Raw genomic sequence first — 17124 nt, forward strand, 5'->3', positions numbered from 1 at the left:
GCACTTATATGTCCATGAAGTCATGAATCCATGCAAGTATCAAAATTCAAAGCAAAGTATTCCTATTTATTCTTATTAAATGTTGCTTTGTCAGTTTAGCCTATTGTCTGAGCCTGTTGAGGGCTCTTTGGATCCTGGTCTCTTTGTCCTCTGATGGATTTGTGTATGATCTGTGGATTGGAGAACCCTAATGCTACTCAAGTTCATCCTTGTACACAAACGGAAAGGTCTTGAGGGTTTGTAAGTTGTCATCATCATCATCATCATCATCATCATCATCATCATCATCTTCTTCTTCTTCTTCTTCTCCTTCTTCTTCTTCTTCTTCTTCTTCTTCTTCTTCTTCTTCTTCTTCTTCTTCTTCTTCTTCTTCTTCTTCTTCTTCTTCTTCTTCTTCTTCTTCTTCTTCTTCTTTAAAGCTTCCCTTTAGCCCTTTTTTCCATATGTCTGCTCAATACAGAATGAAGTACTTCCACTGCAAAATCAGCCTCCTGTTTAGTGATGCACATCGGGGGTGCAATTCGGAATGTCTGGAGAGAGAAGAGAAAAGAGAAAACTCTAGATTGTGGTGGAAATCAATATGGCTCAATGGAAAAGTATTAAAAGGAAAGTAGGAGTACTGTTTCCATTATGCTGCTCCAATCACTCACTGATCATAACTAGTTATCTTCAATAGTTCACTTCTACACATTTGCATGTGGTCTTTGTCTTGTTAGGATTTTAGAACTGTTTGATTTGCTAGTAAACATTTCATGACTAAGACCAGAAAAGAATAACATCTTTCCAGGAAAATGTCATTATTTTGATAAAAATTGGTAGTGGTATGGTCTCTTCTCATCTTTAAGTCTCTGCCCTGTATGGTAGACTCCTTTAAAGTTCCTGAATGTGATGGAGTTGGGGAAATAGAGAATACCTTACTAGTACATGTAGTACCAGAGTAGCAGAAACAGTGGCATTGAAAAGATCTGAGGGACAGAGTCTTCCTGGGGAGTGTGGGCAATGGGTCCTTTGAATTCTAGAGTCTAGTTTTGTTTTTCTCCTTTTCTAGAAACCATTTGCTATACGACAATGCTGGTTAACTATAATTATTACCTCTGGTCACAGTACATGAATGGATAAGGACGATAGGGACAAGCAAAATTTTGAGTAAGAATAGCAATAGTTGTTTTGACTATAATTTAGATTAATCAAGCCACTAATATTGTTTACCCACTATTATAATTTGAGCATAAGCCTATACATAATAATTTTAGTAGTTTCTTTGGATGGTTGTTTGAATTTGTTGGTAAAGGGGGGCAAAAGGTTTTCCTTTCTCAGAAAAGGCACTTTCCTATAGAAGCCAATTCACTTTCACCCAGAAACCCATAGTTGGAGAAAAGGCTCACTGCCATTTTGTATGTCATCTGAGCATTATTAGCTAGAGGTGAAAAGCTACTGACCCGACAATAAGGCATGATAATCAGCATAGATCTTGTTTCTAATTATGAAAATATATAGTGTAGGGGCAGGTCATTTAGTCCAGACTCCTGCTGCCAAGAAGGGACCAGAATTAGAAAGTTTGGTTAGATTTCAAGTAGTTGGGACACTTGGACTTTTCAATGAGGACAGCTCTGGTTTTTTCATACCTGACTAAAAAGTCCACCTCTGCCAAGGATAAGCCCCATGTCTTTGCAGTCTTCATGGATTAGATTCATTTCTTTGAGAGGAAGAGGCTGGCGACTGTCCTGTAAAGAGATTGATTTATTAATAAAAAAGCACTTCACTTTGTTGAAGTGTTTAATGTCATAATTTTAAAGAAGATACAATTGACAGAATTGGAAGAGACTCCAGAGGCCCATACCTGACCAGGAATACTCTCTATAATACAAGTGCTCTTCTGGTTTTCACTTGGTGAAAGTCAGTCCCTTTCATTTTTGGACAGCTCTAAGTATTAAGAAGTTTTTCTTTACATTGAACCTAAATTATTCCTTCTGCAACTTCCAGTCTGGGGCCAAATAAAATAAGTCAAATCCTTCTTCTACATTATGACATTTAAATACTTCAAGGAAGCCGTCATGTCTTTCCTGAATCTTCCTTTCTCCAGACAAAACATCTGCAAATTCTTGAATCTCATAAAAGAATCAAGTCCAGCCCACTCACTATCTTGGTTATCCTCTTCTGGAAGCTCTCAAGCTTATCAATGTCCTTTCCAAAGTATGGGACCCCAAAACTGAGCATAATATTTCCAATGTCCTCTGGGCAAAATATGATAACACTAGAGTTTCCCTTATTAATCTAGATCTTGGGCCCCTCTTCATGCCACCTAAGAACACACTAGCTTTGTTGATTTGTGATGAGATTGCAGTTTGCTAAATATTCCCAGATCTTTTTCAGATGAACTTTTTTCTAGCCAAAGTTTCCCCATCTTTTACTTGAGAGGTTAATTTTTTGAACCCAAGTATAGGTTAACAGTTTTATCTTATTGGGTTCATCTAACTATTCTAGCCTGTCTAGATCATACAGTTCCTGACTATTTTCTAACTTGTTAGCTTTACTTCTTTGCTTTATATCATCAGCAAATTCAATTAGAATACCATTGACAGCTTCAGCCATGGTCTCTCTCTCTCTCTCTCTCTCTCTCTCTCTCTGTGTATATATATATATATATATATATATATATATATATATATATATATATATATATATATATATATATATATATGTGTGTGTGTGTATGTTATATAAACATACATATATAAATATATGCACATATGTACACACATTTGTATGAATGCAACAAGGCTCAGATCCCTAGTTCAAAGGTCATTCTCATTAATGACTATTCTTCTAGTCATTCAACCAGATCTGAATCCATTTTATGGTAATAAAATCTAGCTTACACTTCTTCATCTTCTCCACAAGGATAGCATGAGAAACTACATTTTCCTTTCCTTCCCACCATAAATTTAAAAAAAAATTATACTGGTATCTTTTGTTTCTGGATATGTTCATTTTACTCTCCTACCCAGAAAACTATCCCTTGTAACAAAGAAAAATAATAGGAAAATGGCAGTGGGGTGGGTGGGGTGGAGAGGGGTGGGGCTTCTGTGGAGTCTGGGAGCACACACAATGTTATACATCCATGGTCCCTGATCTCTGCAAAGAATGAAGGCACATTTTCAATGACCAGGATTGGTCATTGCAATTACACAGCATTTAGTTTCTTTTTCTGTTTTTTTTTCCATTTGCGTTGTTGTTGTCACTGCACATATTGTTTTTTGCTTTCTGCTTACCTCACAGAATTAGTTCATATAAAATCTTCCTGTGCTTTTTTGGAATCCTTCATATTCATCATTTGTTATGGCATAGTAATATTGTATCATATTTATGCACCACAATTTATTTTGCCATTTCCCAAGTGTTTGTACCCCACATTCTTAACAGCTCATTTTGTATAAGTTTTTGCCTTTTAAGCTGATCATCTCAAAATAATCCTGGGATGTAGGTTGTGTAAATATTGTTACTTTTGTACAAATAAACAAAGTTCACACTAGCTAGCTATTTGACCCTGTAGAAATTACTTAATTTCTTGCAGTCTCACCTGCAAAATGGGGATAATGTTATAGTGCCTACCTCACAGGGCTGTTGTGGGGATCAAATTATATAATATGTGTAACAGTTTTGTAAACCTTAAAACCTTTTTTGTAAACCTTAAAACTTCTGAACCCTGAGTTGCTACTTCTATTTCATTTCATCTTTTAGCTCTCATTATCATTCTAAAATTTATTTAATCAATCAAGTATTTATTGAAGACCTACTATTTTCCCAGCACTATATTAGGGGTATGGAAGATAGAGGAAAAAAAGTATAAGACATGGTCCCTGCTCTTGAAGTCAACCAGGCAAAATCATGAGCTAAGTTTCTCTCACAGGGTTTAGACACGAAAGGGATCTTACAAATCATATTTGATGTCCCTCATTTTACAGATGAGGAAACTGAGGCCCAGAAATGTAAGGTGACTTGCTTCAGGTCACTCAACTAGTAAATAGCAGGGCCAGAATGTGTACCTAGACCCTCTAATGACTCCTTCCCCTCTTATGCACTGCCTCCTCTTCTCTCTTCAGGCATTGGGGAACCGTCATATTGTCTTAACCTTGTTTCTCCTCCCTCTATATAATTCCCAGTCTCTGACCTCAAGGAGTTCCCCATTGAATTTATGGGACAAGACACAAGATCATAGAGATCATAGTAGCAGAGCTAGAGTTCCAAGTCAAGTTTTTTGACTCCAAATCCCGTATTTTTTCCCCCAATAGTACTTCATTGATTCTCTTTCAAAAGAAAACGAACAATGTAAAAAAGTAAATGATCATTGACAAATAAGTGATAGAGAAAATAAGCTCAAAGAGGCAGAAATCACTATGGACTGGAGAGCTCCAGGAAGATAGCAAAGGAGGGCTTTGAGCTAGGAGACCTTGAAAAATGGGTAAGATTAGATTAGATAGAAGGGAAAGGGGAGGTCATTCTAGATGAAGACAGAAGCAGGAAACTATGAAGTATATTTAGGCAAAATCAAGTAGATCATTTTGGCAAGAGAACAGGGCTTCTGTTAGAGGCTAATGGGAGCTTCATTTTGGTGGGTGAGAATTAAAGTTATAAGGGACTTAAAGTTATAAGGGACATCCAGACCAATGCTTTCATCTTATGGGGTGGGGGGGGGAAACTGGGGGCTAGGGCCATTAAGTGGTTTGTCCAAGATAACAGGGCATGTAATCCAGGCTAGGTCTGCTGCTCCCAATCCCATGCTCTTGTCACTACTTGCCCTGACTGGGGTAGGTCCAGAATGGACCTTTGAATGCTAGACTTGAGCATTTATATGTAATATTTTAGATAATTAAAGGCTGTGGGGTGTGGTGGATAGAGGCCTAGCCTTGGGGTCAGGAAGACCTGGTTCTACTTTTGCCTCTGGCAATACTAACAGTATGATCAAATCATTTAATCCCTTAGAGTCCCAGACAACTGTCTAAGAGTTTAAGTTATGGGAGAATTGCTCAGCTGTGTAGTTGAAGGGAATTTACACATGGGGAAGGAAATCACTATCCTGATAAAATAACAATTAGCCTGCCCAAAAAGAAAGACATGAAGGAAAAAAAAAGGAAAACCACTGAAGGGTTTGGGGCAGGCAAACGATATGCTAAAAGTAACATTTTAGTAAAATGGCTCTGGTTCCACAATTCAGGATGGGCTGGCATGGTATATTAGCAGGGCAATAATAACAATATACGTGATAATTGTGAATATGCCTATGTAGTTCTGTATTGCAAAATATAAGAGACTCTCTGTATAGCAGGTAGAAGAAATAAACCATTTATTCAGATACCGAAGAGCCAGATCCCCAAACCAATTAAGTCTGACCCATCCAAGCAGCAAGCAAATTCTAGAAGCAGTAAGTCCACTTTAAAATAACAGCAAAGAACCTAAAACACAACATCATAGCAGGGAGCCAAGCCATCCCCAAACCATTCCCACCTCCTGCTGGGGCCTTGCTGCCAACAATTGCTCACAGCACAGCCAGCACACATCTGCTCTCTCCCTCAGCTCTAACTGCTCTGAGAATTTCCTGTTCCACCCTTCCAGTTCCTCTTCTTCAGCAAGGTCCTCCCACCATATAGAAATAGGCTTCCTGTGATATAAGCACATCACATGGGCCTATTAATGGGTGGGAAGGATCCTCAAGTTTAAATGACCATTACACAGGGGAGAGACAGGAGGTAGGAAGATTAGGCAGGAGCCTATGATAATAATTGTAGCTGTTGAGTTGGAAGGGACCTCAGAGATGACCCAGTCCAACCCTCCCATTGTACAAGTGTGTAAACTGAGGCCCAAGGAGGTTAAGTGATTTGCCTGAGGTCAAACAGGCAGTGTGTATCAGAGGTGTGATCCAGACCCTGGGAACAAAGTTGAAATTACTAGGTTGATGATAGTGGACGTGGAAAAGAAGAGATCGATATAAGAGATATTGTAAAAGAAAAAGGAAGTATCACTAGGGATGGGTGATTGATCGGATATGAGGGAGAGAGTGAATTATAAGGTTTAACCTTTAGGTGAGGTAGAAAATGGTTGCTATTAGTAAAGTAGGAAGGTAGAAAGGAGAATCAATTTGGGGAGGCGAGTAGATGATGAGTTAATTTCTAAAATTCTTCAATTCTAAAAGATGACAATAAGGGTCTGAAACAGCGAACTGCATGAGTTAGACATGAAGGAAATTGGAAGAAAAAATCAGTACCAAAAAAATCAGTATTTTAGGCAACCTTGGCTCTCCCTGCAGAGCTCTTCTTGATCCCCATCCCTCCACTTGAATATCCTTAGGTGCTACTTTTCACCTCTCACAACAAGGATGACCTTAGGTTCTCTCTCCATGATCTCTCTCTCTCACTCAACCCTATGGGATTCTGGTGCCGTCTGCTAGAGTTCTGTTTGTTTCTTACACTCAGCCTGTTAAACTCTAATGGGCTCTGCTGAGTTTTGTTGTCCTTGAATGCTCTCTCATGGAGAAAATTGGATCTGGATTTTTAGACAGCACTTCCATCTTGGACTGATGGCCACTACAGCTATTATGAGGGAAAGAAACCTGCTAGGACCCACCTGATCTTGTACCATCTCTATTCCTATCATGAGGCCCTTTCCACGGACATCTCCAACTATCTCGAATTCATCCCTCAGCTTGGCCAACTTCAATAACATATAGGAACCAGTTTCTTGACTGTTTTCTTGTAGGCCATCTTCTTTAATTGCCTGAAAAAACATCACAGAACACTGAATGAAACAGGTACAGAAACAGCAAAAGGATTAGAAAAGTAAGTATACGAACCCTAGGTCTTCCTTCTTTAATTCATATCTTCATGTGTATTGTCTCCTTTATTACAATGTGCACTCCTTGAGAGCAGAGACTGTCTTATTTTTATATTTTTATGCCCAATGTTTAACACAATGCTTGTCACATAGTCCATTCTTAACAAATGTTTTATTCATTAATTCATTTGGCACCATAACCACTGGTGATACAATCACTCAATCAATCAACATTTATGTTTTTTCCCCTTTTTTCCCTTTTGTTTTTTTCTTGTTTGTTTCTTCTTTCTCAATCAACATTTATTAAGCACTTACCATGTTCCAGGCCCTGGCTAAGTGTTGGGGATACAAAAAGAGGTGAAAGACAGTCCCGGCCCTCAAGAAGTTCACAATCTAATGGGAGAGACAATGCGCAAAGAAATATGTACAGACAAGCAATATACAGAATAAATGGAAACTAATTAAAAGAGGGAGGGCACTAGATTTAAGAGGGGCTGGGAAAAGCTTCCTATAAAAGTGGCTGAAGTAGAAGTAGAAGTTTTAGTGACTGAATGAAAGATGGATTGAAGTGGGGAGAGACTTGAGGCAGGCCAACCCACCAGCAGGATATTGAAGTTATCTAAGTGTGGGGTGATGAAGACTTGAACTAGAGCAGTGGCAGTGTCAGAGGAGAGAAGGGGGCATATTTGAGAGATGTTGCAAAGGTAAAACTGACAGGCCTTGGCAACAGCTTGGGTATGGGATGTAAGAGATAGTGAAGAATTAAGGATGACTCCTAGGTCACAAACCTAAGGGACTGGGAGGATGGTGTTTCCTTCTACAGTAACAGTGAAAGTGATGGGAGTGGGAAGGGCTTAGGGGGAAAGATAAAACAGTTTTGTCTGCTAGACATCCAGTTTGAGATGTCTGAAAGGCAGTTGGAGATGAGAGATTTGAGAGGTTTGTGGCAGGATAGGTTGATTTGAGAATTGTCAGCATAGAGATGGTAGTTAAATCCACAGCAGCCGATGAGATCACCAAGTGAAGTAGTATAGCGGGAGAAGAGAAAATGGCCTAAAATAGAACTCTGAGGGGCACCTATGGTTAGAGAGCATGATCTGGTTGAAGATCCAGCAAAGGAGACGGAGAAGAACTGGTCTGATAGGTAGGAGGAGAACCAGGAGACAGCAGTGTCCTGAAAACCAACAGGGAAGAGAGTTTCAGAGAGGAGAGGGTAATCAACAGCATCAAAGACTGCAGAGAGGTCAAGAAAAAATAATATTGAGAAAAGGCCTTTGGATTTGGCAGCTAAGAGATTATGTGTAATTTTGGAGAGATGTTTTAGTGGAATGAAGTCAGAAACAGGATTGTAAGGGGTTAAGAAGAGTGAGAGGAGGGGAAGAGGAGGTACCTAGTGTAGATGACTTTTTTGAGGAGGTTTATGTACAAAGGACAGAAGAGATAAAGGATGATAGCAGGGATGGAAGGATCATCTTTTCAGGATGATATAATCTAGGCCCTGGTATACCCATTTTCACTTAAGTTTCCTCTGCTTTTTGTATTCGTATTGGCTATTTAACATACATATCTTTAAGTTTTATCAATAATAAATCAACATTTAAAAAGGAAATGCTCTTGGGTCAGATGAATGGAAATGAAGGGAATCACATGGTAGAATGACCACCATCAATCATTAAGTATATTCAAGGCATATGGGAAAAAAATCTCTTATGGAGATGACCTGGATTTGAATTCTTGGTCTGCTACAGACTGCCTGTGTGACCCAACACAGAGGCTCTCACTTCTGCAACGAGGGAGATGGACAAACTGATTTCATAGGTATGTTTCAGCTTTAAATTCTATACTGTGATGATTCATGTTAGGAGATACAACCAATCAGCTATTCACACAAGGCTCAGGGGTTCTTTTTTGTCCTTTGGATCACTGTATATGGTTGCATACAACGGAACAGCATCACCTAAATTACTAATTATAGAGTGCTTTAAGATTTACTAAGTGTTTTACATATGCTAGCTCAGTGGCGCTCCACTATGAGGTAGATACCACAGAGGTGATCTTTTTATATTTTATATAGATGGAAAAATGAGACTCTGAGAGGTTGAGTGATTTCTCCATCATCATCACACAAATAGTCACCTTTTTGTCACTCACAGCAACCATCTTGGTTCAGGCCCCCATCCTCTCTTTCCTAGCCTCTTGCAATAGCTTTCTATTCATTCTCCCTGTCTCAAGCCTCACCCCACTCTAATCCATCCTTCATACAGATGCCAAAGTAATTTTCCTAAATTTCACGTTTGATCATGCCACCTCCCACCAGCTCTACAAGGGGTCAGAGGTAGGATTCAAACCCGATTCTCTCTTGACTCCAAGTCCACGGCCCCTTCCATCACATGTCAGTCAGCTTCCTTTATATAAGGCAACAAAGTCAAAGCAAGGAGGAGAGGCAGAAGAATGAGCAGTACTAAAAAAGTGAAAAACTGAGAGTATGGTTAGTAAACCACCGATGAAACTTTAGCAGGCTAAGCGAGATGGTTTGTAGTGCCATCTGCTACCTGGGTGTATGTGTGTGTGTGGGTGTCTTTGGATTGTTTGAAGGTAGCTTTGGTCAGGATGTTGTTTGTCCAGGCTTTAGGTCTCCAAAGTGAGTTTCCTAAGGGCTGATAGAATGACATGTTGTAGCTGGTTATGTAGCTTCCATTCATCGTTATATAGCAAGTTCACATTTTACCTTTAAGTTTTTCAGATCAGACCTGAATCATATGATAGTAATAATGGTATGATGATGATGATGATGATTCCATTTCTGGAGAGCTTTATGGTTCACAAATCGCTATTCTCACTGGTTGGCTCAGTGGACAAAGTTCTGGGCCTGCAGTCAGGAAGATCTGAGTTCAAATCTGGCCTCAGATAGTTCCTAACTGTGTGACCCTGGGCAAGTTACTTAACCCCTATTTGCCTTAATACTCTGGAGAAGGAAATGGCAAACTATTCCAGTATCTTTGCTAAGAAAACCCCATAATGGGGTCATAAAGAGTCAGACATGATTGATCAACTGATCAGCAACAACATATAACCAAGAATGTTAATATCTTGTGAAAGAAGATTCTTCAGGGTTGTTTTTGACTAAAGCTGGGACAAGACAGACGTGTGCCCTTAGGCTTTGAAAATTGTGTCCCCATGTTTTAGTGTCAGATCTTTTCTATATAGTTGGGAATTGCTTCACAAGAGAAATGTCTGCAGCCATGAAGGGTGGAATTTTCTGGCCCTAAAAACATGTCTACGGTGTAGGGGATAAAAATCCAACCTTGGAGCCAGAAAGACCTGAGTTCAAGTCCTGTGCTGGTTGCATACTGGTTCTTATGATGCTGAAGAATTTGCTTAATATGTCAGCTCCCCATACAACTCTAGCACACTCTACACATCTGCCCTGGGGGAAGGCTCAACTATAAGATTTTCCCACATTGATAAAATCACAGGTCCAGACCCACCAAACCAACAAAATTGGTAAACATGTCCTTTATCATGTCTCCTACCATGTCACTTGCATATATTACCTCCTCTCCACTAACACAGCCACCACCCTAGTTCAAGTCCTTATCACTTCTCATCTGGGCTATCACTATAGCCTCCTAGTTTGGTCTTCCTGCCTCAAGCATCACCCTACTTGAATCCATCCTCCATATAGCCACCAAAGGAATTTTCCTGAAGCGCAAGTTTGGTCATGTAACCCCTCTGCTCTACAAACTCCAGTGGCTCCCTATTGTCTCAAGGATAAAATTCAAGCTTCTGTTTGGTATTCAGAGTTCTTCTCTTTTTACCTTTCACAGCTTTTTTCCCCCTTTTTTATTAATTTAATTTATTTAGTATATTTAGTTTTCAGCATTGATTTTCACAAGAGTTTGAATTACAAATTTTCTCCCCATTTCTACCCTCCCACCCACTCCAAGATGGCATATATTCTGGTTGCCCCATTCCTCAGTCATCCCTCTCTTCTGTCACCAAACTCCCCTCCTATCCCCTTTTCCCTTACTTTCTTGTAGGGCAAGATACATGTCTATGCCCCATTTCCTGTGTATCTTATTTGCTAGTTGCATGCAAAAACTTTTTTTTTGAACATCTGTTTTTAAAACTTTGAGTTCCAAATTCTTTCCCCTCTTCCCTTCCCACCCACCTTCCCTAAGAAGACAAGCAATTCAACATAGGCCACATGCATACGTAAAACCCTTCCACAATACTCATGTTGTGAAAGACTAACTATATTTTGCTCCTTCCTAACCTATCCCCCTTTATTGAATTTTCTCCCTTGACCCTGTCCCTTTTCAAAAGTGTTTGTTTTTGATTACCTCCTCACCCTATCTGCCCTCCCTTCTATCATCCCCGCTTTTTATCTTCTTTCTCCTTCTTTCCTGTGGGGTAAGATAGCCAATTGAGTGTATATGTTATTCCTTCCTCAGGTCAAATCCGATGAGAGCAAGATTCACTCATTCCCCCTCACCTGCCCCCTCTTCCCTTCCTACAGAACTGCTTTTTCTTGCCACTTTTATGGGAGATAATTTACCCCATTCTATCTCTCCCTTTCTCCCTCTCTCAATATATTCCTCTCTCATCCCTTAATTTGATTCTATTTTTTTAGATATCATCCCTTCATATTCAACTCACCCTGTGCCCTCTGTCTATACACAGTTTTGCTGGGTAGGTGATTCTTGGTTTTAATCCTAGCTCCACTGACCTCTGGAATATCGTATTCCAAGCCCTTCAATCCCTTAATGTAGAAACTGCTAGATCTTGTATTATTCTGATTGTGTTTCCACAATACTCAAATTGTTTCTTTCTGGCTGCTTGCAGTATTTTCTCCTTGATCTGGGAGCTCTGGAATTTGGCGACAATATTCCTAGTTTTCTTTTTGGGATCTTTTTCAAGAGGTGATTGGTGGATTCTTTCAATTTCTATTTTACCCTCTGGCTCTAGAATATCAAGGCAGTTCTCCTTGATAATTTCTTGAAAGATGATATCTAGGCTCTTTTTTTGATCATAGCTTTCAGGTAGTCCAATAATTTTTAAATTATCTCTCCTGGATCTACTTTCCAGGTCAGTGGTTTTCCCAATGAGATAGTTCACATTGTCTTCCACTTTTTTATTCCCTTGGTTCTGTTTTATAATATCTTGATTTCTCATCAAGTCACTAGCTTCCACTTGCTCCAATCTAATTTTTAAGGTAGTATTTTCTTCAGTGGTCTTTTGGACCTCCTTTTCCATTTGGCTAATTCTGCCTTTCAAGGCATTCTTCTCCTCATTGGCTTTTTGGAGCTCTTTTGCCATTTGAGTTAGTCTGTTTTTTAAGGTGTTGTTTTCTTCAGTATTTTTTGGGGTCTCCTTTAACAAGTCATTGACTTGTTTTTCATGGTTTTCTTGCACCATTCTCATTTCTCTTCCCAGTTTTCCCTCTACTTCCCTAACTTGCTTTTCCAAATCCTTTTTTAGCTCTTCCGTGGCCTGAGACCAATTCATGTTTTTCTTGGAGGCTTTTGATGTAGGCTCTTTGACTTTGTTGCCTTGTTCTGGCTGTATGTTTTGGTCTTCTTTGTCACCAAAGAAAGATTCCAAAGTCTGAGTCTGAATCTGAGTCCGTTTTTGCTGCCTGTCCATGTTCCCAGCCAACTACTTGACCCTTGAGTTTTTCGTGGGGGTATGACTGTTTGTAGAGTAGAGAGTACTTTGTTCCAAGCTTGAGACGATGCGCTGTTGTTTTCAGAGCTATTTCTATACAGCCACCTTTGCCACACCAGTGCTCCTCCTCCCCCAAGAACTGCCAACCCAGACTGGACTCAGATCTTAAGCAGGCTCTGCACTCCTGCTCTGATCCACCACTTAATTCCTCCCACCAGGTGGGCCTGGGACCAGAAGCAACTGCAGCTGGAGTACTGTAGCTGCACCTCCCCCACTGCCCCCAGGGTGGTGGTTGAACCATGAACTCCTTTCACTCTGTCCCCCGTGCTTTTCCCACTAACCTTCTCTGTTGTCTTTGGTGTTTGTGGGTTGAGAAATCTGGTAACTGCCACAGCTCACTGATTCAGGGTGCTAGGGCCTGTTCTGCCTGTCTCTGGGTCTGGGTGGTCCTGCCACTGCCCATTCTGGGCTCTGTTCCTTTCCACTCTCAGCTCCGTGAATCATAGACCTTACCCAGTGACCATCCAAGCTGTCCTGGGCTGGAGCCCTGCTTCCCTCTGTTATTTTGTGGGTTCTGCAGTTCTAGAATTTGTTCAGAGCCATTTTTTATAGGTTTTTGGAGGGACCTGGGGGGTGGGGAGCTCAGGCAAGTCCCTGCTTTCCAGCTGCCATCTTGGCTCTACCCCCTTTCACACCTTCTTATACATTAATCCCATTCCCTCACTCTATGATCCTGCCATACAGGTTGACTCATGGCTTTACTCGTATGAAATCTCATCTCCCATCATTGTGCTTTTGCAATGGCTGTCTCCTATGTCTAGAAGCCACTTTCTCCTCACCTCCATCTCTTAGGATCTCAGGTTTCCTTCAAGATGTAGTTCAATGATGTGTGATGATCATTTATGAATGACTTGGTTCTCCTCAGCAGTACAATGATCTAAGCAATTCCAAAGGACTCATGATGGAAAATTCTATCCACATCTAGAGAAAGAACTATGGAGTCTGAATGCAGATTGAAGCATACTTTTTTACTTTTATTTTTTTCCATGTTTTTTCCCCTTTTGTTCTGTTTCTTCTTTCCCAACATGACTAATCTGGAACTATGTTTTACATGATTGCACATATATAATCTAAATCAAATTTCTTACCATCTTAGGGGGGAGGGAGAAAATTTGGAATTCAAAATTTTATAAAAAAAAAGAATGTTAAAATTGTCTTCACATTTAATTGGAAAAAGTAAAATACTATTCAAAAAAAGAAAAGACTCAGTTCAAGTTTTACCTTCTACGTGAACCTTTCCTAATTCCCTAACTGGTAGTTTCCTCTCTCTCATAACCTCCTAATATTAATTTTGCATGTATTATGTGTACATAGATATTTTATATATACACATGTTTATATATGTGTATGTCTGTGTATATATGTATGTATACATAAAGACACATGCTATATATATGTAATATGCATGTGTTTTCTGTTAGAATAGAATCTTCTTGGGGCAATAGATATTCTACCTTTGTCTGTATTCTCAGTACTTAGCATAGTGCCTGGCCATAGTAAGCGCTTAACGAATGCTTGTTGCCTTACTGACTTGCCATGTGTACTATGCCCTAGGTAGTTTCACCTTGCCTACCCCTACTTTTGATTTTATCTTTCATGTCTTCCACTTTTGTGCCTGAAGAAATTAGTCATTGATACTTACATCAAGAACAGCAGATCCAATTACACCAGCCATGGGGTTTCCCGCAAATGTGTTGAAATGATTCACAAGTTTAGTAAAGGATTTGGCGATCTCTAAAGGAAGATAAATAAAAATCTGATGCATAGAATATAAGACTCATCCATTTTCTTCCAGCTTCTCATCACACAATCTGGACCGCCTCTTCCTTTGTATTGATAATAATATTATGCGTTTTTTATTCTCATGATAGCTAACAAGGAGACAGTCCTTACCTGATGTAAGAATGACCCAATACCTCTTAGATTAACGAGGCATGGAGAAAGACACTGGCATTCTTTCCCTCCTCTGTCTCCCTTATCCCCAGCAACTATCTAAAGAGATAGGGTGCCTGTTAGTCCCAATCGTTCCATTTAATAAATAAGAGAAAGAAACAAATGCTATATCACACAATTTACATAAATGAATTTCTAGGGTATTTCTTGGAGTCAGTCAGATTCAGCCCAAAGGCTTATACCTTTTAGAGCTATACTACCTGTTGTGCAAGGACCTTTGGAGAAAATTGCTTCAGGACACTGGTAGTGAATTATGTTCTCCAGGGTGTCTGTGTGATTGGGGTTGTGTTTCTGTGCTGCTTCTGATCCTACAGATCATACCATTGGCTGGATAGGGTAAGGACATGAGGATGATAAGCTGAGTCCCAGATTCATCATGTCTGATCATACTAGCCTTTGCTTACTCCCCTCTCCTTTGGAAAAGATGTCCACTACTGACACCCTGGAACATACCTGCAATGTTTCATTGGTCTGAAAGCAAAATACATGCATGTTTTAGGATAGTGAATGCAGAAGGCTTGGCAACAGAAGTACTTTAGAGCATTGATCTTACCTGGAGTAGTTACAACTGCAGACATGGGGAAACCATTTCCTATCCCCTTGGCCATGGTGACAATATCAGGGAGGACTCCATGACTCTGGAATCCCCAGAAATGAGTGCCCAGCCTGCCCAATCCTGTCTGTACCTGGTGATAACAAATCTGGACATCAGGCTTTTTTGAGAAATGTTATTTCTTCCAAAATTCACTTTTTAATATGGGTATGGTCTCATCATTATCTCATCATTAATAAACATTTATTTAGCAATGACTGTTTGCAGGGCTCTGAGTTAGATGTTGAATTTGCTTCTATTTGAGTTAATTCAACTCAATGACTATTTATTAAGCACCTATGATATATACGGGACAGTTGTAAGTGCTGGGTACACAAAGATAAGATTGAGTAGCTCCTTACCTCAAGATGCTTATGTTCTTCCAGGGATACAATATGTATACAAGTAAAAAAAAGTGATATCAGGAGTGCAAGTTTGTTATCAAATATAGGGATGTAATAACACTATTAGATTTAGAGCTGGGAGGTTACTAGATAGAGATCACCAGGTCCAACTTTGACATTTTATAGATGAAGAAGATGAAACCCAGAGGGGTTAAAGGATTTGGTTAAAGACACACAGATGGCAAATGGTGGGAACCCAGGTCTTCTACTTTCAAAGTCAGTGTTTTCTGGCAGTGTCATTGCCTAGGTTGGTAGAGGATAGCTGGAATGCATAGACCTCGAGGGTAGTGGGGAATCATGTCATAGCATACCCCGAATATTTGACAAGAGGAGCCTCAGTCAGAACTCTTGAGTTCATGAGCTATGTATAGGAAAATCTTGTTAATTTGTACTCTGCTCATGTGCAAGCTGAGAGAATTCAGGCAGAGAATGGACTGACGTCTACCTTAGTACAAGGCTTGTCACATTTAGTCATATACATTTGTTCCAAAAGTCTCAGTGTAATTTGAAGCTGCACATTAAGTGACACAAGTGCCGTCCCTTTGAGGCAGAGGATCCCAAGTACTGCTCACTCTCACCTTTTGAGGTAGGAGGTGAGATTGGTGGGAAAAGGGAGGGGAGATGATGTGTGCTCCTTAGAGATGTTACTGCAGAAACTCACAAATAGGAGGTGATGTGTTAACTTGGGATGGTGGGGTATTTTAGAATGCCTAGATATGCAAACTAGTCAGGTATAAACCTCTTTCTTGGTTTTTATTTTGCTATTTGCATTTTGGCCAGAATCCCTTCCCCTCCCTCCCCCACTGCCAGTGCCTTCCTTCTGAGATTGCCTCCCATTTATCCTCCACATAACTTGTTTATCCATTGTTGTTTATGAGTTGTCTCCCCCATTAAACTGTGGGCTCCTTGAGGACAGGGACCATTTTTGACTTCCTCTGTATCTCCAATACTTATCACAGCCCCTGGCACACAGAAGGTGCTTAATAAAAGTTTGTTTTCTTACTATCTAGGGAGCTTCCCTTCACAGATACCCTCAATTCCTGTCTTATACTTTGTTCTCAGGCTTCCCTCTCTCTTTTCTTGGCAGATCCGGTCCATTCTCCTCTGGAGGCTCCCATGGGGTAATTGAAAATGACCTTACATGGAGAAAAGGCACAAGTTGGGTACTTCTTGTACTTGAGAAGGCAATAGAGGGTTTTGGAGAGTGAGGGGGAATTAATATTAAAGTGTACTTCCTGAACATGAGAAGTTACTTGAGAACAAACTCTTTTCAAATACTTTAGAAGCAAAATTTTAATGAAATTATGGAATTTTAGATCCTAAAAGATCTTAGCAATTCCCTATTTGACCCCTCCCCTCAATTTTAAAGGACTAAAGAACTTAGGTTATTTGCCTAACTTCGCAAAGATTTTTAAGGTAAGAATTAGAACCTAGATCTCCTGGTCTAATGTGCATCATCCTAATCATTCAATTTGTTCAAGGATTTTTACAGAGTTGACATTTTATCAATCTACTTGTAGTTATTTTATGCCCTGAAAAGAATAAGCATGCATTTTGGCAAAATATTCTGTATTTCATATTGGCCTTCCCTCTATTTATTCCAATTTTTGTGGACCAGGT

General features: G+C 39.8%; 1 protein-coding gene across 2 annotated transcripts in view; it reads right to left on the bottom strand.

Annotated features, from left to right (window-relative positions):
* Window positions 1-347: 347 nt before the first annotated feature.
* Window positions 348-17124, bottom strand: part of AGXT2 (alanine--glyoxylate aminotransferase 2) — a 61627-nt gene continuing 44850 nt past the window's right edge. Inside the window, exons 10-14 of one of the 2 annotated variants that reach the window (XM_036758309.1) lie at window positions 15062-15194; window positions 14198-14289; window positions 6622-6771; window positions 1626-1724; window positions 348-530 (exon numbers count right to left, since the gene is read on the bottom strand). In XM_036758309.1, the coding sequence (XP_036614204.1) occupies window positions 414-530; window positions 1626-1724; window positions 6622-6771; window positions 14198-14289; window positions 15062-15194 (591 nt within the window). In that variant the 3' untranslated portion in view covers window positions 348-413. The remainder of the gene's footprint in view (window positions 531-1625; window positions 1725-6621; window positions 6772-14197; window positions 14290-15061; window positions 15195-17124) is intronic. The other variant, XM_036758317.1, reaches the window with a different exon arrangement.

Source organism: Trichosurus vulpecula, chromosome 1, assembly GCF_011100635.1.
Source record: "Trichosurus vulpecula isolate mTriVul1 chromosome 1, mTriVul1.pri, whole genome shotgun sequence".
NCBI lineage: Eukaryota > Metazoa > Chordata > Mammalia > Diprotodontia > Phalangeridae > Trichosurus > Trichosurus vulpecula.